This window comes from Coenobita brevimanus, chromosome 78 (genome assembly GCF_032717465.1).
Source record: "Coenobita brevimanus isolate Jiangsu-jjx chromosome 78, ASM3271746v2, whole genome shotgun sequence".
NCBI lineage: Eukaryota > Metazoa > Arthropoda > Malacostraca > Decapoda > Coenobitidae > Coenobita > Coenobita brevimanus.
The window spans coordinates 23,836,726-23,859,102 of NC_137031.1; the positions used below are offsets into that span (position 1 = coordinate 23,836,726).

A 22,377-nucleotide genomic window follows, 5' to 3' on the forward strand; every position below is an offset into this window, starting at 1 on the left:
AGGATTTATGATGATCACATTTATTTAATATGATTAGGTCCCTGTTTATTAACTTTTAGCAACACTCGGAGAACAGCGATGCTATTACACACACACACACACACACACACACACACACACACACACACACACACACACACACACACACACACACACACACACACACACACGTGCCTGTACAGGCACGGATAGGATGTTTCGTAACGTCGTAAAAATAATACACTAGCATCAGATTCCATAATTGTATTCATATCAATATACAGTATGTTTTTCATTGACAATATAAAGGCAAGTGTTTTATCCCTGCATTTCCCTGCATATACAGCTAAGATTTCCAGATATCCAGACATTACTCCTACATAATAAAGCATCATTTATTTGTATTTATGGCAGTTGGTTATATCGTTAGCTGAACCTAGATGTGTGAGCCCTTTGCTGTAACATTAATTATATTGCCTCTGTCACTATATCAAAGCATTTTACGAGAAAGCTGCATAAACATAAATGGTTTATATTTACGTATTCAGCTGATTTTAAATGTTTGTCGGTGGAGCTCGGGAACATCCTGTATACTCGTACTAGTATGTGTATATTTTATTATGCCTGTTACTTTTTACTGCGCTTTATTACTGTGTGTGTGTGTGTGTGTGTGTGTGTGGAGGGGGGGGTTAGAGGGTGTTGTGAGCTATTTTTATCTCTATCAATCCATATTAGTTTCACTGCACGACTGGATCTTCTTGGTGGGAGAGTGATAGCTAGAATTATACTCTTCTCCATGCTAGTGGAGTACGACTTGGAAAGAGTGTCTGAACTAAGAGCAAAGTGTGTGAAATTTAAAGTGAGGTTGAGTTTGTGTGCGGTAGAGTCTGTGTATGTCATGGGTAAAACAGACAGGCTGCAAAAATGTATAAGGATATGAAGGGACATATTACCAGCACCCACCTTAAATACCCGCCGTGGTTTGGGTTCGTGCCCTACACTTAGAGCGCAAACATCACAAGCCGATTACGCTGCCACTGGAACCACCACAGTAATGACAGAATTGGGTGTAGAAGCCGATTAGGGCGAGACGGTGAAGGAAAGTGTAAGCGTAGGTGACGATGCGTGGGATATACATTGCACACCCACACTTTTGCTTCTGTCAATTTTCCTGTGTTTCTTCCGTTTTCCCAGCTCTACAACGCATTACATTTTTCTTTTTTCATTTGTTTCATTATTTTCCTATTTCAAACTCCATTACCTCATGGTCTCTTTCAGTTTTCCTTTGTTTAACCATTCCTTCCTTACTTTAAGTATAAATAATTAAAATCATCTTAAGTTTTTTGTCAGTTATCACCTAATTCTCACTTTCCTTCCTTCTTCATTTCTACTTATTCTTTCTATTCCCCCCCCCCTCTGTGTGTGTGTGTGTGTGTGTGTGTGTGTGTGTGTGTGTGAGAGAGAGAGAGAGAGAGAGAGAGAGAGAGAGAGAGAGGAAAAAAAATGGAAATGATGTGATAAACATGTCAACAAGTAAGATACGAAAGAGAAAGAGCGAGAGGAATTCAAAACAACGAAGTTAAAGAGAAAATTAAAGACAGGCTATTAGAAACGAGCAAGAGACACAGAGCTAGAGTGGAACAGATTAATATAAATGATGGAGAAATCTCTTTCAATGGAAGATGGATTTGTAGACATATATTATACTGATTGTTTTATTTTAATCGTACATAAATATGTACATGTACTGTATACTGACCGATTAGTTACATGAAGAAAGCTTGATTAGTAGATGCATAATTATTTTTATAGATTTAGAAACTGAAAGACACCATGACTGGATTTTTTACCAAACCCTTGCCATAGACGAGATTGTCAATTACCTGAGATTTGACTGTTATTATACTTGCAGCTGATGGCGTGCACGTCTTCACATTTCACCTGTTGGACACTAATACCTACCATCCATACTGAACACGTGCTAAGGCTGCATCATTCATGTTGGTGTGATGGTATTAGCGGTGGTGCTGTTATGGGGTGTTGTGGATCTTGTGGAAGGTCGGTAGTTTTACCTCTCCCTGGACGGTGTCTGCCGAGGTATTGGTTTTGGTCGAGTTTCTTTGTTTCTTTGTTTATCAGGAACATTACGGAAAAACAGCTGAATGAAATTACATGAAACTTTCAAGATAACTGGGCACTGCTCCCAAAAGGATGTGATTAAGTTCTGGAGGTAATTCAGTGAACTTGAAAGCTCCAAATGAAGGTCACGGATTTTCTGAGGGCTATAACTGGAAACCGGTTGAAGATAAGATATATTTATTATTATAAAAATATAGAAACTCCCATATGGGCTCTCATTTGGCATCAAGACCTTTGACCGTGAGTGACCCTGAAAGGTCAAACTCAAGGTCACGGATATGCAGGGGGTTTTAACTCAAAACTGGTTGCAGATAGATATTTACAATTATCAAAGTAAAGGAAGTGTTATATGGGCTTCTAATTGGTACCATGTCCTTTGACCTTAAGTGACCTTGAAAGGCCACTCAAGGCCATGGATATTCTGGGGGCTATAACTCGAATCTGGTTCTAATTAGAATTGACAGATAACAAGTTCCATTCAGTCGTGCCGTTACCTTAGTCTTTAATTATTTACTGACACTAAATGGCAGTACTGATGCAGTATTTAACAGCAATAAAATTACTGCTGTTATACAAGGTTTGTTGTGCCTGACACCTAGTTTAAAATGAAAGTGAATAAACTAACCTGCTTCCCGGTTCTAGATTAGTATCAAACTGTATACTGCATTTGCAGGTGTATTTGTTCAATACCAGGAGGAACACACACGCACACACACACACACACACACACACACACACACACACACACACACACACACACACACACACACACACACACACACACACACACACACACAATGTTGAAAGGAGAATGAAAGGATTCAGTGGGAAGAGAGAGAGACCAGACTAAATATGAGAGTATATGCTGTGGTTCTTACACTTTGTGTGTGTGTGTGTGTGTGTGTGTGTGTGTGTGTGTGTGTGTGTGTGTGTGAGCTTAACCTATTTACACCCAGTATCCCCAGTATAGGAAGGAACTGGACACTTTCATAAATAAATAAGAAAGGGAACCCCGACTATGAGCCGATAGGAGGATGGCAGTACGCTTAGTGTCCTTCCATTACATTCCCACACACGGGAACCCTGGGAGCTTATTAGGTAAACACTGGCAAATCCATCAGTTTCTTTTAGCATGTATGTATCTGTGTATGTATGAATGAATGTGTGTGTGTGTGTGTGTGTGTGTGTGTGTGTGTGTGTGTGTGTGTGTGTGTGTGTGTGTGTGTGTGTGTGTGCACACGAGCTAAAACAGAATGTATGCTACATAACCGAGAACTGACAGTCAGACAGCCACAATAACAGATGAACAGACAGACAGACAAACTGAAACTCCAGGCGGACTGTGCAGTTTGCTATACTAAACCTTGGATGTTGCAAAATGCTATGGCTTGTTCACGTGTAATACTGTGAGATGTAGGCCCGTAGATATACCGTCAGGAATTCAGGTTCTTCTTATAGACACCGTACAACTACTGGACACTTTACTGGGAGGGAGTTGTGTTAAACTGTGTACAGTTATGGAAATGTTTGAAAGAGGTCGTTACAAAAAGACTGTGCCGAAAAGTACAGAGTGGTATAGATATGTGGATGACGTACTAGTGATTACACACAGAAACACCAGCATTGACAATTTACTTCTTAAACTAAATAATGTAAATGAAAAGACAAAGTTTACAGTGGAAGACGAAAAGGATGGTAAAATACCTTTCTTGGAAACTCTGATTATATGATCCAGTAATTAAGTAAAATTCATTGTGTACAGGACACCAACCAACAAAGATGACTTCATTCACTACTTCAGCGCTCATGATAATAGAGCAAAGTTAGGAGTTGTAACTGGATTTTTAAAACACATTTAGGATTTGTAGTGTAGAGTATCTCCAAAGTGAATTAGACTACATCATAAGTGCCTTTCTAAAACTTGGATACCCCACCGGCCTTCTAGTCACACTGAAGGAAAAACCAAAGTAATAAATGGAAAGGGGTTGCTGGGGGCGCTCAGCATCCACTCACTCGATGTAGTGCTGCTCTCAGGTGTCTGCCCTTTCCTCTCCTCCATCCTTCTTTCCTTCCATCCTCTTCTGTCGTTCTTTCCTTCATTCTTTCCTCGTCCTTCTGCCTATGGGTGACTTTACACTCCCTCTTCTGTCATTCTTTCTGAAATACAAAATTGGCCGTAACTTGGAAACTACAAGCATTAGGAAGAAAATCAGCAGTGCTGCAGACTCCTGACACCAAGGACTTATAGGTCTTGATGACCTAAGGTGACATGCACAAGATCAGTGACCTTGACCTCAAGGTCCCTTTATTGTTGGCTTTTAGTAGGCAATGGCCAAGAGATTATTCCTTTTCAGAAATTTTCGTTGGACAATTTTACGCCGTTCGTTTATTATTATTATTATTATTATCATTATTATTATTATTATTATTATTATCATTATTATTTTTATTATTACTATTATTAGTATTGGTATTATTATTATTATTATTATTATTATTATTATCATTATTATTATCATTATTATTATTATCATCGTCATTATTATTATTATTATTATTATTATTATTATTATTATTATAAGGTGAACGGAGAACTACAACACTTGTTGATATCGTACAGTTATGTTATAATTTCCGTATTATTTTTTTCCTGCTAATATACTTAGCACGGACGTCAGCAAAAGAGTATGTCAGAGAGAGAGAGAGAGAGAGAGAGAGAGAGAGAGAGAGAGATTTTAGGTCTTCATATTTCACCTTCTGTGTGTCTATAAATTCTTCACTTTTCCGGTTATAACTTCTTCTCTAGCCTCCCACACTGCAATTTAGTTTTTTTTTCTCCTTTTTTTCTGCCTCTCCCAATATATATTGTTTTTTTTTTTTTTCCTTTTTTACAGCTTCGCGTGTTTCTACTGTCCTCCTGTTTTTTTTCCCTGAATTTTTTTCAGTTGTTCTCTTTCATTCCTCGAACTTTCATTGACCTACTTATTAATGATTTCTTTCTTAATTACCCTTTTTTTTTTTTTTTTTTTTTTCTTTTTTTTAGCGGTGACGATGGCCTTACACTCGGTGGTGCTTTGTACCTTGGGCATAGTTAAACAGCTACAAGGGGGCGCCGGCCCCGTAGACGGTGTACGAGTATGTGCTGTACTGTACAGTACTTGTAGGGACGGCCCCACAGCAGCAGGGGTAGTCGGTGGCAGTGTCGGTAAGGAGGTGGCCTGCAGTCCCAGTGGATCCAGGTTCGACTCTCCGCTGGGGCATGGAACAGTTTAAGGATTTGAATTTCACTAAAGCAGGCATTACTGGTCTGCCATAAGACCAGCTAACATGTCGTAAAACACCCTCGCTAATACCGATACACCAGTCCTGTATGAGACAGCCCTGGCCTGTGTTCAATATTGACGGTGGGTGTTAGCGCCGATGTGGTGACGTGTGAAGGTGCTCGGTTGGACAGTCCGGAGCTGAGCAACAACAACTTACTGCCTTCTTCTTCTCCCGTCTTTACTGATTGTCCTCTTATTGTCCTCTTTACTTATTGCTCTTTATATTTATCGCCCTTTTATTACCTTCTTTACCTGTTGCCCTTTTATTGCCCTCTTTATTTATTGCCTTTTTCTTACTCACTTTATTATTGTCCTTTCATTGCCCTCTTTACTAATTGCCCTCTACTTATCTTCCATTTACTTGTTGCCCTCTTATTTCCCTCTTTACTTATTGCCCTCGTTACTTGTTGTCTTCTTTAATTATTTCCCTCTTTACTTATTGCCCTCTTAACTTGTTGTCTTCTTTAATTATTGCCCTCTACTTATTGTCCGTTTTATTTATTGTCCTCTTTACTTACTGCTTCTTGACTTACTGCTCTCTTACTGCCCTCTTTTCTTATTGCCCCTACTTATCGCCCTCTCCTTATTGGTTTCTATATATTGTCCGCCTTATTTATTGCCTTCTTTACTTATTTCCCTCTTATTGCTGTATTTACTTACTACCCTCTACTTATTGCCCTCCCCTTATTGGCCTCTTCGCTTATTGCCCATTTTACTTATTGCCCTCATATCAACTTACTGCACTCGTTAATAGTTGTTTTCTTTGCTTACTATCTTCTTTACTGACTTCCCTTTTAACTTATTGCTCTAGTTGCCTATTTCTCACTCTGCTTATTGCCCTCTTTACTTCTGCCTCTTATACTTTTTGGCTCCTTTACGTGTCGCTTTCATTCTTTATTCCTTACTTATTGTCCTTTATTACTTTTTCCTTACTGCCCTCTTTACTTATGTCGCTTCTCTCTTTTCAGGTAAAGTATTGATCGAGTGGAGTGGAGCCGAATCATGAAAGATAGATCCAGTCAGCTCAGCATTAGATTACTTTAAAGGGAAGGACGAGGAGGAAGGAGAGGTGGGTCGAGGAGGAGGAGGAACTAGAAGGAGAGAAGAGAAAGAGGAAAGAAGGTGAATGCGGAAGTTTGAGAAAAAATATCAAGCAGTGCTGAAACTGCATGGTGCTTATTGACAATGCGTTGGCCTTATGGAAATCGCAATGAACTCTCTCCAGCGGCTTAGTGGTTAGGGTATGAAAATAAAACACAAGCCCTTTGACCCCCTTGAAGACAACCAGGAGACCCAGTGAATGTGTTTAGATGATGTGAGTGAAATTTCAACCGTATCCGAATAGCAGGGTGGTATTTCAGACATATCCTAATGCCAGAGGGAGTTCGGTTTTAGGAGTACCAGGGTCACTAGCAGGTTCCTTTGGTCCACCTGTAAAGCATCCACGTCTGTGTCTGACAGTTTTCCCGGTAAAGTTACAGTAGTCGTGGTTGAAGCCACTTAAGGGTGCCAAATATTTCAATTCCAAGTGAAAGGTGTAACAGTAGCAATGTTCATTTCAAAATACTTACTTGGGATTGGGATAATGTTAATAACACTGCTACAGGCCAATGAGAAGATCCAGTTACACTGATCTTATATAAGGTGGGAAGTAACTGCGTGGATTTTATATACTAAGACCCTCAGCAATAAATTTTAACCCAAAGAAAAACAAAGGAAAGAATCAGTCGCTTGGCCCTTTGTTTAGATATATATGAGTAGTGAATGTCAGACCGATGAATCAGTTACATAAAATTCCAATACCATGGAATCCAGCACAGAATTTCAGGCTAAAGAAACGTCTCCTTAGGTTGGTAATATAGGGAAGGCCTGCTCTAAAAACTGAGTGAAGAACTAAAGAATATGGGGATCCCTGTACTCTTTTTACTCTAACAAGTCCTAATTTTGCCATCTCTCCATCTTGAGTATTAAGTTGTAGGGTAGATTAAAATTTGAATATTATGTTAATCAAAAAGTGCCATGGAAAGGATGTGCAGTTACAGTATTTTCTTTTCCTGCCACTGAGCTACAGGTAATATGTTGCAAATGGAGAAAATCTGGGCCAAGTTAAGTTGAAAGAACTATAGCTGAAAATCTGCGGAAGACTGAGGATATCCCGAACACCAACCGTGACATCGTAAAGACTGGAGTGATGAGGAGCACAGAAAGCTCACTGGGGGGACGTGACCCTGGCTGAGCACAACATGACCCACCTTGACACAACATCGACCACCACAGAGTCTGAGGTCAGGCAGGGTCAGGGCATATTAGGGGGACTAATACGCCCTGCTGGGGGAGTCGGTGGAGGCAGGAGAAGGCAGGGAGTTGAGGAGAAAGTGGGGGAGAACGCTGGAGAACAAAGCTGGACATCCATCTTCCACCAGGTCCTCTCTTTCACCCTAAACTCTGGAAAAGGCTCAGGTCTCCCGGAAGCCGTCAGTAACCCATCTGACGCAAATGGAGAAATAGGTTCAAGTGGGACAGTTCTTATCCTCGGAGACCAAGAGACCGTCTATCTCTCCTCCTTGGCGCACAACTTCAGCCTCGAAATCTCCTCCCCGAGCAATGAGACTTTAAGAGAAGCGCCCCAGCTCTTCGCCAACTACCCTCCCCACCTGCTGGACTTTGCCGTGTTCTGCTGCGTCCTCTTCATCGTTGTCGGCGTCCCAGCCAACCTCATCACCATCATCGCCCTCGTCAACTGCAAAAAGGTACGACCCACATTTATTTCCCCCCTCCCTCTTAGATCAAGAATTTTGTTTTTCATCCTCTTAAATTATTTCTTCGTCTCTGTCTAAGTTTTCCTCACAAGTTTTTTTCCCTCAGATTAATCTTGGCCTTTCTTTATTACTCCACAGAGGAGGCTGGTGTATGATTGCAATTTTTTAAATTTTGTATAATGTTATTTTTTTTCAGTTTTAAAGTTTCCACTCGTAATTTTCCCTGATTGCAACTTTCTCCAGTTCGTCTCTCTCTCTCTCTCTCTCTCTCTCTCTGGGGAGAGGGAAGGTGTCATTTGTTCACATTACCACAAGTGTCTGCATCAGATGTGGGAAGGTAAGTGTATGTTTGTGGATTTCATATTATATCTTACATTTTTTCCTTAAAGAGTTTTTCCGTTCCATATTATACATACATAACAACAATTTCTATTTAAAAATTATGGGGTTCTTTTATTGTAATTATGGTGTTACCCAAAGTTTGTTTACTTAATAAATTACACCTTCCCTCCCTTCCTGTTTACCTATTTCCTTCCTTTTCCCTTTCTCCTTTCTCCTTTGTCATCTCAATATTTCCTTCCTTTCTTCTATTCTCAGTTTTTTCCCTCCCTCCTTACTTCTTCCCTCCCATTGATTCCTTTTTTTTTTTTTTCACTACTTCCTCTCTATGTATTCCACCCTTCCTTCCATCCATCCATCCATCCATCCATCCAACTACCCATCCATCCAATCAACCATCCATCCAACCACCCATCCATCCAATCAACCACCCATCCAACCACCCATCCATCCAATCAACCATCCATCCATCCAATCAACCATCCATCCATCCATCCATCCATCCAACCACCCATCCATCCAATCAACCACCCATCCACCCAATCAACCATCCATCCGTCCACCCACCCACCCATCCATCCATCCATCCATCCATCCTCTTTTCCATCCTTCCCTCCTACAATCTTTCCTTCCTTCCTTCCTTCCGTCCTTCCTTCTCTGTCTCCTGATTTTCTTTACTGTTAATAACTTTGTCTCCCTCATTAACCTCTCCTCGTTTCTTTTCTTGACTTTTTTCTCTTCCCTCGCTTCTGATTGCTCTCTCTCTCTCTCTCTCTCTCTCTCTCTCTCTCTCTCTCTCTCTCTCTCTCTCTCTCTCTCTCTCTCTCTCTCTCTCTCTCATATTCCTTCCTTTATTTGAATTAATTATCAAATGTTAGTATGTCTGTATTCCTTGTTATCTCCATTTCTTCGTCCTCCCCTTTTCATTTCTTGTCCTCCTCCTCCTCCTCCCCTCCTTCCCTCCTCCTCCTCCGCCTATGTGGAAGGAGTGAAGTATTTTGTGAACATACACCTAAATTTTGCAGCACCGAAGAGAGAGAGAGAGAGAGAGAGAGAGAGAGAGAGAGAGAGAGGGAGGGAGAGAGAGAGAGCTGTAGCTGAATACTGAATCACTTAGATCTATAATTCACAGGTAATTACTCTTGCATAATATTGCCATTCCCTTAATTAATACAGGCAGGAATTCCTCAGTATTATTTTGCCCTTTTGAAGTTTGATTTAATATTAACACTCAGGCTCCTATGGCTCACCCTTTGTTGAATACAATTTTCTGAGGTTACCTGAAATAAAGCATAAGATAATACCAACTATGATAATATTAAAGGAACCAGTATTACCACTCTCAGGCATCCATGGCTCACTCTGAGCTAAGGAAAATAAGTGGCGAAAGTTCAAAGACATTACTAGAGTTGTCCTTACCGTGAGAAGAGCTATAGTTCCGGTATTAACAGTCACAGGCTCCCTTGCACACTGTAAATGGTATAAATCTAGCGTAAATGGTATAAAAATCTAGACTTGTTCCAACCATCAGAAGGGCGATTTTCTCATGGTCACCTGTTTATCACTTCCGTACAGGTAAGTCCAGACGATCCTAATCAGCCTAGTGGGTCATAGGAGCCTTAAGGAGTTGCCACTGTCTCATTCACCCCTGCCAAAGACGTGACAGCTTTAATATTCCATCATAGCCAACGCCAGACGATTTTATTCAGCTGAGGGTAGGTCCTGGGAGCATGAGTGTTAAATGAAAAAATTATTTGCTTTACGGCTGATTATTAGACGATTTTTTTTTTCTACGAGGTCGACCGTAATTTAATAAAAAAAATTTGTCCGGTTAAATATACCTGTTTATTGACACCCATACAGAGAGAGAGAGAGAGAGAGAGAGAGAGAGAGAGAGAGAGAGGATGAAGACATGCAGACAGATACACATAAAAATAGACGGACAAACAGAAAGGCGGACAGACAGACGAATAGACACTGACACAGGCGGACAGACACAGACACAGACGACAGGCAACGATGGTAAGGTGAGTGAGATTAGGTGAAGGTAGTAAAGATAATAATAAAAATAATAACAGCAGTATCAATACTACTATTACTACTACTACTACTACTACTAGTTATCATAATAATTATGATCAAGATTATGGTGGTGGTGATGATGATAATGATAATAGGTAGAGGCAATGCCATGGCACAGCAAACCCTCTCATGTGTGGGGAGGCTCCCCACATACAGCTCTTCTCAATAGGGTGGAGTCAAAAGCTTTTCGTCTCATTAACTCTCCTCCTCTTACTGGCTCCCTTCAGCCTCTGTCTCTTCGCCACACTGTTGCTTCTTTATCTCTTTTCTATCGCTGCTTCAATGGTCACTGCTCCTCTGAACTGTCTGCTTGCATCCCTCCACATCTTCGAAGGGCGCATAGCACCCGTCTGGCAACAAACTCTCATTCTTTTTCTGTCCAACTCTCTAATGCAAGAGTTACATGTTACGTCCATTCCTTCATTTATGCAACAGGTCAACTCTGGAACTGTCTCCCTCTGTCTGTATTTCCTGCTTCCTATGATCTCCAGTCTTTCAAACGCAGGGTGTCCAGGCATCGTGAAATGAACGGATCTTGAATTTGGCTCTCTTTTGTATTTTGTTTTTTCTTGGAAGGAACAGTTTGCGGGTTCCTGGCCCTTGGTTCCATCTCCCTTGCATTTAAAAAAAAAAAAAAATGTCCCCGGCAGTCATTTTAGTGCTGACGTGTAAACACAACAAGATATCTAGTCAAAGCTGTCACATATCACATTTGGAGTAAACCGGGTAAAAAATGACGATTTTATGCCCATTTGAAATTATAGGCCCGACCCACCTGACATCGACCCCCCTACCACTAAGTGGGGGGTGACCCCCCTGATGTAATGAGGCATTTTATAGTATGCAGATTTGAAAGATGCACCTTTAGATTTGGGTTTCATGTCGATATGATGAATTTGAATGGAGTTATGGCGAAAAAACGATTTTTCCCCGTCTTTTTTTTTTTTTTATACTTTTTTTGGCTCTACAGCCTGGGCCTTCGCCCAGTTTGACCCAAAATTTAATCAGGTGATCAGAAGGTCATAACCCATCATCCCTGTAATTTTAGTCAAAATCGCACCAACAGTTTTCGCCTGAAGTTGTTAACAGACAGACAGACAAACAAACAAACAGGCAAACAAACAAACAGGCAAACAAACAAACAGGCAAACAAACAAACAGGCAAACAAACAAACAGACAAGCCGAGTGAAAACAATTCCCGTCCCCTAGTCCCTTCGGGGCTGGGACGGGTAATAATAATAATAATAATAATAATTATAATTATAATTATAATTATTATTATTATTATAAACTATACTAGAAATAGTGATAATAATGATAATTATAATAATAAGGTTGTTGTTGTTGTTGTTCTTCCTCTTCTTCTTCTTCTTATTATTATTATTATTATTTGTAGTAGTAGTAGTAGAAGTATAGCAATAATATTAAAATTTCAGTAATTCCACGACCTCCATTAACAACACCAAAGCCACCACTGATAGTGACAGCCATAAAAATCTTGTGTAAAACATCTCTCTCTCTCTCTCTCTCTCTCTCTCTCTCTCTCTCTCTCTCTCTCTCTCTCTCTCTCTCTCTCTCTCTCTCTCTCTCTCTCTCTCTCTCAAGTATGTAATTTATAATGTTCAACTATTTATTCACTAATTTATCTTTCCCTGTTTGTATGTCTTTCTATCTGTCTGTCATCTAACCATCTGTCTGTCTGTCTGTCTATCAGCTTGTCTTCCTGTCTGTCCGTCGGTATGTTTCTGTCTAAATAACTCCTTACCTATGTCTGTCTACCTGTCTATATCTATCTGTTTGTTGTGTCTGCCTGTCTAAATATTAGGCCAGCTGCCAATCTATCTCTCTATCTATGTATCTATCACTATCGATTTTTGTCTATATATCAGCTTATTTATCTACATACCCGTCTGTCTATCTATTCATCCATCCATCCATCCATCCATTACTCTGTCTGTCTATCTACCCATATCTATCTACTTATCTCGACAAGAATTTCGCCATTCCTATTTCATGCATTAATCTCAAATTCTCTCTCTCTCTCTCTCTCTCCCTTCTATCGTCAGATCAGGGTAACAAATAGCGACATGCACTGAGGTGAGGGAAAGTCACCACCAGCTGTCGGTTTAACCCCTTCAGCCCATTGACGTATTTTTATTACTCGTTCCCGCTCCGGAGGGGCTCAGGGACGGGTGTTGTTTTCACTCGGTCTGTCTGTCAGTCTGTTAACAACTTTAAGTGAAAACTTCTAGTGCGATTTTGAATAAAATTACACGGATGATGGGCTATGACTTCACCACCTGATTAAAAATTTGGGCCAAAATGGACCAAGGCCCAGGCTGTAGGCACAAAAAAATGTAAAAAAAAAAAAAAAATCGCCATTACTCCTTGCAGTTCGTAATATGGACATGAAACCAAAACCTAAAGATGCATCTTTCAAATCTGCATCCTATAACATGCCTCATTACATCAGGGGGGTCACCCCCTCCCGGGAGCGGTAGGGGGGTCAGTTTCTGGTGAGTTGGCCCTTTAATATTATATGGGCATAAAATCGTTAATTTTCACCCAATTTATTCCAAATTTGATATGTGACATCTTTGACTAGATATCCTGTTGTGTTTATACGTCAACACTAAAATGATTGCCGGGGACGGGTTTGCTGTGCCTTGGCACTGCTTCTTGTTTCTATTTTTTTCCACATACTGTGCATGTGATTCTATTCAATATAGAACAGTGGTGTAGTATTGTAGCAGTAGTAGTAGTGGTGGCGGTGGTGGTAATAGTAGTAGTAGTAGTAATGGTAGTTTTTGTTGTTGTTATTATTGATCTCCCCTGCCTTGTCTGATCAAGCAGACCCGTCGACCTCAGGTATGCAACTGCTCGTACGTAGTTGTCCCATGTGTTCCCTACACCGCTGATATTGTGTCTGTGTATTTTAGTGAGACATGTGCTGTGCAGTGTTGCATTATGTGTGTTATGTTGTGTGGGTGTATTAGACATGTGCTGTGCAGTGTTGCATTATGTGTGTTATGTTGTGTGGGTGTATTAGACATGTGCTGTGCAGTGTTGCATTATGTGTGTTATGTTGTGTGGGTGTATTAGACATGCGCTGTGCAGTGTTGCATTATGTGTGTTATGTTGTGTGGGTGTATTAGACATGCCCTGTGCAGTGTTGCATTATGTGTGTTATGTTGTGTGGGTGTATTAGACATGCGCTGTGCAGTGTTGCATTATGTGTTATGTTGTGTGGGTGTATTAGACATGCGCTGTGCAGTGTTGCATTATGTGTGTTATGTTGTGTGGGTGTATTAGACATGCGCTGTGCAGTGTTGCATTATGTGTGTTATGTTGTGTGGGTGTATTAGACATGCGCTGTGCAGTGTTGCATTATGTGTGTTATGTTGTGTGGGTGTATTAGACATGCGCTGTGCAGTGTTGCATTATGTGTGTTATGTTGTGTGGGTGTATTAGACATGCGCTGTGCAGTGTTGCATTATGTGTGTTATGTTGTGTGGGTGTATTAGACATGCGCTGTGCAGTGTTGCATTATGTGTGTTATGTTGTGTGGGTGTATTAGACATGCGCTGTGCAGTGTTGCATTATGTGTGTTATGTTGTGTGGGTGTATTAGACATGCGCTGTGCAGTGTTGCATTATGTGTGTTATGTTGTGTGGGTGTATTAGACATGCGCTGTGCAGTGTTGCATTATGTGTGTTATGTTGTGTGGGTGTATTAGACATGCGCTGTGCAGTGTTGCATTATGTGTGTTATGTTGTGTGGGTGTATTAGACATGCGCTGTGCAGTGTTGCATTATGTGTGTTATGTTGTGTGGGTGTATTAGACATGTGCTGTGCAGTGTTGCATTATGTGTGTTATGTTGTGTGGGTGTATTAGACATGTGCTGTGCAGAGTTGCATTATGTGTGTTATGTTGTGTGGGTGTATTAGACATGTGCTGTGCAGAGTTGCATTATGTGTGTTATGTTGTGTGGGTGTATTAGACATGTGCTGTGCAGTGTTGCATTATGTGTGTTATGTTGTGTGGGTGTATTGGACATGTGCTGTGCAGTGTTCCATTATGTGTGTTATGTTGTGTGGGTGTATTAGACATGTGCTGTGCAGTGTTGCATTATGTGTGTTATGTTGTGTGGGTGTATTAGACATGTGCTGTGCAGTGTTGCTTTATGTGTGTTATGTTGTGTGGGTGTATTAGACATGTGCTGTGCGGTGTTGCATTATGTGTGTTATGTTGTGTGGGTGTATTAAACATGTGCTGTGCGGTGTTGCATTATGTGTGTTGTGTTGTGTGGGTGTATTAGACATGTGCTGTGCGGTGTTCCATTATGTGTGTTGTGTTGTGTGGGTGTATTAGACATGTGCTGTGCGGTGTTGCATTATGTGTGTTATGTTGTGTGGGTGTATTAGACATGTGCTGTGCGGTGTTGCATTATGTGTGTTGTGTTGTGTGGGTGTATTAGACATGTGCTGTGCAGTGTTGCATTATGTGTGTTGTGTTGTGTGGGTGTATTAGACATGTGCTGTGCAGTGTTGCATTGTGTGTGTTATGTTGTGTGGGTGTATTAGACATGTGCTGTGCAGTGTTGCATTGTGTGTGTTATGTTGTGTGGGTGTATTAGACATGTGCTGTGCAGTGTTGCATTATGTGTGTTATGTTGTGTGGGTGTATTAGACATGTGCTGTGCAGTGTTGCATTATGTGTGTTATGTTGTGTGGGTGTATTAGACATGTGCTGTGCAGTGTTGCATTATGTGTGTTATGTTGTGTGGGTGTATTAGACATGTGCTGTGCAGTGTTGCATTATGTGTGTTATGTTGTGTGGGTGTATTAGACATGTGCTGTGCAGTGTTGCATTATGTGTGTTATGTTGTGTGGGTGTATTAGACATGTGCTGTGCAGTGTTGCATTATGTGTGTTATGTTGTGTGGGTATATTCTACAAGCAGGACACGTGTCATGTGATGCCACCCAACCCAAATCTATGCTGGCTGCTGAGGAAGGCTGGCTGATGTCCTGCTCTAAGCCTAGGTAGATAAACTCCATCATATCTATTTAAGGACACCTCTGATGCCTGGATGGAGGGTGGGGGGGAAGTCCTCTTAACCCCCTTCCCTGGCTAGTAGTGTAGTGGTTAATGACAGCTTTATCCACCGCATCCAGGTCTCCCTGTGCTGAATAAAAAGGTTGGGAAATAGCAAGATAGAATACAGTGACGATACATCATCAGACTGAGGGGATTAATAGATAAATTGTCGTATTATAAGAACCTTTGGGGATTTCATAACACCTTTCCCTTGGCGATTTATTTTGTACATTACACCTCAGTATCGTCTTGTATGTTATTGGTGCAAAATATGTCTTGGCCACTCCCGCCATAAATGTATGGATTGAGTAGCCTAACCCCGGGCCCTTAGGCTGCATATGGGCAGTAAAAGAGTATATAGGCAGATGGATATAGGCAAATAGATAGATAGACAGAGAAAGCATAGAGAAACAAAGACAGACAGAGAGACAGACAGGCAAACAGACAGACAGATTGATAGATCGATACATATATAGATAGACATATAGACACAGAAACGGATCTGTTATGTAAATTCAGGAATAGATAGTACAGAAGACTGTCAGCGACGAGTGAAGAAAGAGTGGAGGAGAAGGAAAAGTGGAAGCAGGGATAATGAGTAGGAGGGAGACAGCAAGTGGCGGAGGAAAAGGGGTGAGGGAAAAATATGACGGCAATGAAGGGGAGGAGGCACAGGTAAGAAAGGATATATACGATGAGGTGAGGGAAGGAGAAAATTAAAGAGGAAGTGGAAGAGGAGGCAAAGGGGAAAGATAAGAAGAAAGAAGGATCAACGGCAAGGAGGAAATATAAAGATGAAGAGGGAGATGAAGAGAAGAAGAAGAATGGGAGTGGAACAGGAAAAGATGAAAAGATTAGAAGGAGGAAGAGGGAAAGAATTAGAGGAAATACAAAGATAAGGCGAAGGAATAAGAGAAGATATAGGATGCTGGCAGAGAAGGAAGAAGGGAGAGGAGATTATGGCACTGAGGCAGGTAGGGATAAAAATCAAGACAGAAGAGAAAGGGAAAGAGAAAATGATGAGATGGAAGAGACGTGGTGGAAAAGTAAAGAAAAACTGAAGACACAAGACAACGAAAATCCGCAATATAATGAAAAGGTGTGCAGACCAAGTGACAGTGGGAATAGGACAACCAGGGAATGAGGAATATATAAGTGAGAAGGAGGAGGAGAGACAAAAAGGCGGAGGGGGATCAGGGACGGCGAGGAAGAAAGGGAAGAGAGAGGAAGTGGGAAATGAGGAAGAGAAAATCCGAGGAAAAGAGATGGAGAAAAATGAAATTAATTTTCTCAAGTTGCCACCCCTCCCTCTAACTGCTCACCCTCATTTCTCTCCCCTACATCTGTCCACATATTTCTTCTCTCCACCTTTCAACCTCCTTCCCTCTGCCTACTCACACCCTTCGCTCCACCTACCCAACCCCTCCCACTACCTACCTACCCGTTTTTCTCCGACTACCCACCCCCTTCCCTCTAGCTACCCACCTCCTTCGTCCCACCTACCCACCCTTTCCACCCACTGTGTTCACTCAACCTACCCTCCTCCTTCGTTCCACATAACCACTTTCTTCGCGTCACCTACCCACCCCTTTCCTTTCCTTTCCCTGCCTTGCTTCCCTGTTCTTCCCCCAGCCCTGCAGTGCTCACCACACCCTACCCAGCCCACTGCCCTGCACAGCCCCGTCCTCTGCTTTCGTGCATACTAATCTCTACAGAAGGCTTTCTCGGGGTCGCATACTCTAAGGCTACGGAAGTCTGCAATACCCCTAACTTAGCGAGATATTTTATTATTTTCACGTCACGATTCTCATGTGGGGAATTCATACAGATACTTATTTTCGTCCACAATTGGCATAAAAACACAATGGTGAATGTTAGCGTGTTCTGTGCATAGATAAACCGAAGAATACCTGACTTTGACAATTCCTAACTGCCAACCCTGCTTTGCATACCCCTACCCCTACCATTGCACAATAAGAGGAAATATACAAATAATGATAATAAAAATAATAATAATAATAATAATAATAATAATAGTATTAATGATAATGATAACAATTGTAATAATTTTAATAATAAAAAATTATAAATAAAAACAATAATAATAATAATAATAAATAATAATAATAATAATAAAAATAATAATAATAACAATGGCAAAAAACAAGAAGAAGAAGAATGAGAATAATAATTATAATAATAGTTATGAAAATACTACTGCTGCTACTACTACTACTACTACTGCTACTATACTACTTTCCCCCTACTGCACCGGTACGTTTCTCCTACGTATTACATACATCCCTAGCGATTTTGCAGACTTCACTGCTAACTTTACAAGGTACAGTTTTGTCGTGAAATATTCTCAGCGTATGGTATAACTTAGCTATATATATATATATATATATATATATATATATATCTATATATATATCTATATATATATATATATATATATATATATATATATATATATTGTTACATAGCCTATGATTTCATCATCCTTTGTGTAATTTTAACGCTCAGTATGCTGCATGTTTGATCACGAGCGTGTTCTGCCTCAGTTCCCCCCTTCTACCGTTATAGTAGAGTAAGTCGTCATTTCTGGAGTTCAGAGCAGGATTTTCAGCTCTTTGTCCCCATGACTTCATTTGCGCGTCCTTCTTACAAGTTGTATCAAGCTCTGCCGGCCCCTATATAATGAGCTCAGTCTCTGCATCATTGCCACTTAGATCTGCTCCTCATTTTGTTCACATCTCTGTCCTCCCCTGTACAGATATTGTTGTTGTGAGTGCTCAGGAAATCTCCAAACATCTAGCAGCTGTGTGTAATTTGAGTATAACTGTTGTTGCATTTTTTCTTGTACTGTGTAGCATAAGGTTAATTCTTAGGCCTAGTGAGGTTTTTTGATTGATGTTGGGTTTTATGTCAGTCATTTTTGATAATAGTTTGTATCTGTAATAATTTATCTGGCATTCACTGAGTATTATCTGGTATCTCATTTTATCAGGGCTGACTTAGATAAATTTACTCTTGCTAATTTCGTGTTAATAGAGGCTATTGCAGTTAACCATATATTTAACCTGTTTATTTGCCATTACATTATCCTTATGAGTCCCGAATGTTTTGTTCTTAGTTTGAGCATTAAACTTTAACTTGTAATTTTACCTAACTCTTTTGTTTTGAACCTGGAACTTTACGGGACAGTAGTGACTCTTAGTATTCTCACTTAAAGTGTACGTTATCTTTCTCTGTTCCGTAACATAAATTTGGCGACCTCATATCAGGATATTCAGGATATTATCATAAGGATATTGCTTGATATTTTGTGACTGTTACTTATTCATGATGTCTACTATTACTACACTTGATGAAGCCAAAGATTTTTTGTCAAATGTGCAAACAGTGTGTGATGTAGAAAACAGAACAAAGAATGAACTTAAGCTTGTTGCTCAACAATTGGGAATTGCTGTTCGCTCTCATCATTCTAAAGATCAAATTGTTGACATGATTAATGAAAGCTTGTTTAATGTAACTCCTCCAAATGAGCAAACGCAGATTGAATTAGCTAAGTTACAGCTAGCCCTGCAGGAGGCTCAGGCTAAGGAGGCGGAGTCTCGTGCTAAGGAGGCGGAGGCCCGTTCTAAGGAGGGTGAGGCACAAGTTGAAATTGCCAGGATTCAGGCAGACCATGAGTATCGCATGAAACAAGGTGGAACTGGATCATCTAGCTCTGATGATTTTGATGTGGCTAAAAATGTTAAACTTGTCCCTCCTTTTAATGAATCTGATTTAACAAAGTATTTTCAGTTGTTTGAGAGGGTAGCTACAGGTTTTAATTGGCCCAAAAAGAATTGGCCAGTACTCCTTCAAACTGTTCTCACCGGTAAAGCTCAAGTAACTTATGCATCTTTGCCTCAGGATCAATCTGATAATTATGATGTAGTTAAGAGATTGATTCTTAAGGCTTATGAGCTTGTTCCTGAAGCCTATAGATTAAAATTTAGGACAACTTACAAGCAAGATAAGCAATCCCATGTTGAGTATGCAAAAATCAAAGAAGATCTGTTAGAGCAGTGGTTAAATTCTAAGAATGTGGATTCTGATTTTGGTAAATTTAAGCAGATGATTTTGCTGGAGGACTTCAAAAGGTGTATTTATAAAGATGTAAGCCTATATCTTGATGAGAAAAGAATAGATAATTTGTCTGATGCTGCAGTTTTAGCTGATGAGTATGTTCTCACTCACAAGAGATAGTCTAGAGAAAAAGGGAAAGCTGAGAGTAAGTACGTTGCCTCTACTCAGAGTACAGGTAACAGGAAAGAGAATAAAGATGATGTTTCTCAGGAAGTAAATACCAGCTTCACCTCTAGATTTCAGAAAAGTAAATGTACTTATTGTAGTAAGCTTGGTCATACTACGGAGAGATGTTTCAGGAGACAGCGTGATGTGAACAAAAAGGAGTCTTTAAATATTCAGTCAATTGGTCTAGTGTCCACTCTTGAGAGTTCCCAGAATTCTTTAACTGAGTTAACTGAACCTGCTTTGAGGGGTAACTTAAATTCTCATGATGGAGCTCCTCTCTTTGAGCAGTAACGTGGGTGACACTCTCAAGAGTTCATGTGCTAATTTCCTGTCTGATGGTTTTGTCAGTCCTCTGGACAGTAATGACAGGATATCAGTTCAAATATATCGTGATACAGGTGCTTGCCAATCCCTTATGCTGACCAGTGTTCTAGGCTCTAATGTTAATTCCTCTGATGAAACTGTAATCTTACAAGGTGTAGGGAATAATTACTTCTCTGTCCCTCTGTGCAGAGTGAATTTAGAGTCTGGTTTTGTTAATGGTTCCGTTATGGTTGGGTTGGTTGAGACACTCCCAATGTCAGGTGTAACTTTCTTACTTGGAAATGATATTGGTGGAAGTCAAGTGTGTCCAGCTCCTCAGTTGTCTAGTGAGCCAGTGGCTGCGACCCAGGATTGTGATATCCCTGATGTGTTCCCTGCATGTGCTGTCACTAGGGCTAAGTCTAAAGTTACTGGTGATTTAGAGGATAATGATGATGATGATGTTATCCTAGCTGACACTTTTCTTGCTAATTTGGACCACTCACCAGATGAGGCAGTACCCCGTAGTGTTGATAATTTGTCTCGTCAAGAGTTGGTTGAGTTGCAGGTTGCTGACCCTGAGTTGAAAGGTCTAGCTAACTCCGCTTACAGTGAAGAAGAGTCAGCCGGTGCTTCTACTTGTTATTATGTAAAGTCAGGAGTACTTATGAGGAAGTGGAGACCCCCAACAGCATCAGCCGACTGTGAATGGGAGGTTGTACATCAAGTTGTCATCCCTCGTGTTTGTAGGCAGGATATCATTAGAGTGGCTCATGATTCCAGTTTGGCAGGACACCTTGGAGTGAGGAAGACTGTGGCACGCATTTTGAAAGACTTCTACTGGCCAGGTATCTTCAGGGATGTTTCCTGGTATTGTAAGTCTTGTCACACCTGTCAAGTTGTGGGGAAGTGTAATCAGACCGAAAAGGTTGCACCTCTAGTTCCCATTCCTCCTTTTGAGGCGCCATTCACCCGTGTGTTGGTGGATATTGTGGGCCCTCTTCCTAAGACTTCTTCAGGATTTTCTTATGTGTTGACCCTGATTGATATGGCTACTCGTTATCCTGAAGCCATTCCACTTAGAAATATCTCAGCAAAGAACGTGGTTAAGGAAATGCTAGGGTTCTTCACAAAGTTTGGTCTGCCCAAGGAGGTACAGTCAGACCGGGGAAGTAATTTCATGTCAAATGTTTTCAAGCAGTCTCTGAGAGTTGGGCATCACCCAGATCACGTCTTCAGCTTACCATCCCCAGACCCAAGAAGCGTTGGAGAGATATCATCAAACACTCAAATCGATACTCAAGAAATACTGTTTGGAACATCAGAAAGACTGGGATAAAGGTCTTCCATTCGTTGTATTTGCTGCAAGAGAATCTCCAAATGAATCACTGGGCTTCTCACCTTTTGAACTACTGTTTGGCCATGAAGTAAGAGGACCCCTTAAGCTACTCAAGGAATGCTGGCTGTCGGAGGAAGATGACATCAACCTGCTGGAGTATGTGATGAAGTTCAAAGAACGGCTGTCCACTGCTTTACAGCTGGGGAGAGAGAATTTAGGAGCTGCTCAGGAGAAGATGAAGACTTGGTATGATAAGAAGTCCAGGTTACGCCACTTTCAGCCAGGAGATCAGGTTTTGATTCTGCTACCAGTTCATGGGCAACCTCTTCAAGCCAAGTTTAGTGGTCCTTATTTCGTGGAGAAGAAACTCAGTGATGTCAACTATGTCATCGTCACACCAGATCGTAGAAAGAACAAGCAACTATGTCACATCAACATGCTAAAGTTATATCACAGGCGGGACGAAAATAATCCAGTCTGCACTGTAGCTGTTCCACCCGAGTCTGCAAGTGAAGCTCTCCCATGCAGTATGAGCCTGAGTGATAGTTTGGGGAAGAATCCTGATATCATGAATGATCTCCAGACTAAGCTTTCTCATCTACCTCCTAAGGAAAGGCAGGAGTTTTCGGCATTACTGCAGGAGTACCCGCAAGTGTTCCGTGCCACTCCAGGAAGAACCACTGTGTTGATGCATGATGTCGATGTTGG

The 22,377-nt window shown here is 40.8% G+C and overlaps 1 protein-coding gene across 1 annotated transcript in view; it reads left to right on the forward strand.

Moving 5' to 3' along the window:
- Positions 1 to 7,684: 7,684 nt before the first annotated feature.
- LOC145408749 (G-protein coupled receptor moody-like) overlaps positions 7,685 to 22,377 on the forward strand; it is a 176,982-nt gene continuing 162,289 nt past the window's right edge. The window contains exon 1 of the mRNA XM_080279405.1: positions 7,685 to 8,191. Coding sequence (XP_080135531.1) covers positions 7,685 to 8,191 — 507 coding nt within the window. The remainder of the gene's footprint in view (positions 8,192 to 22,377) is intronic.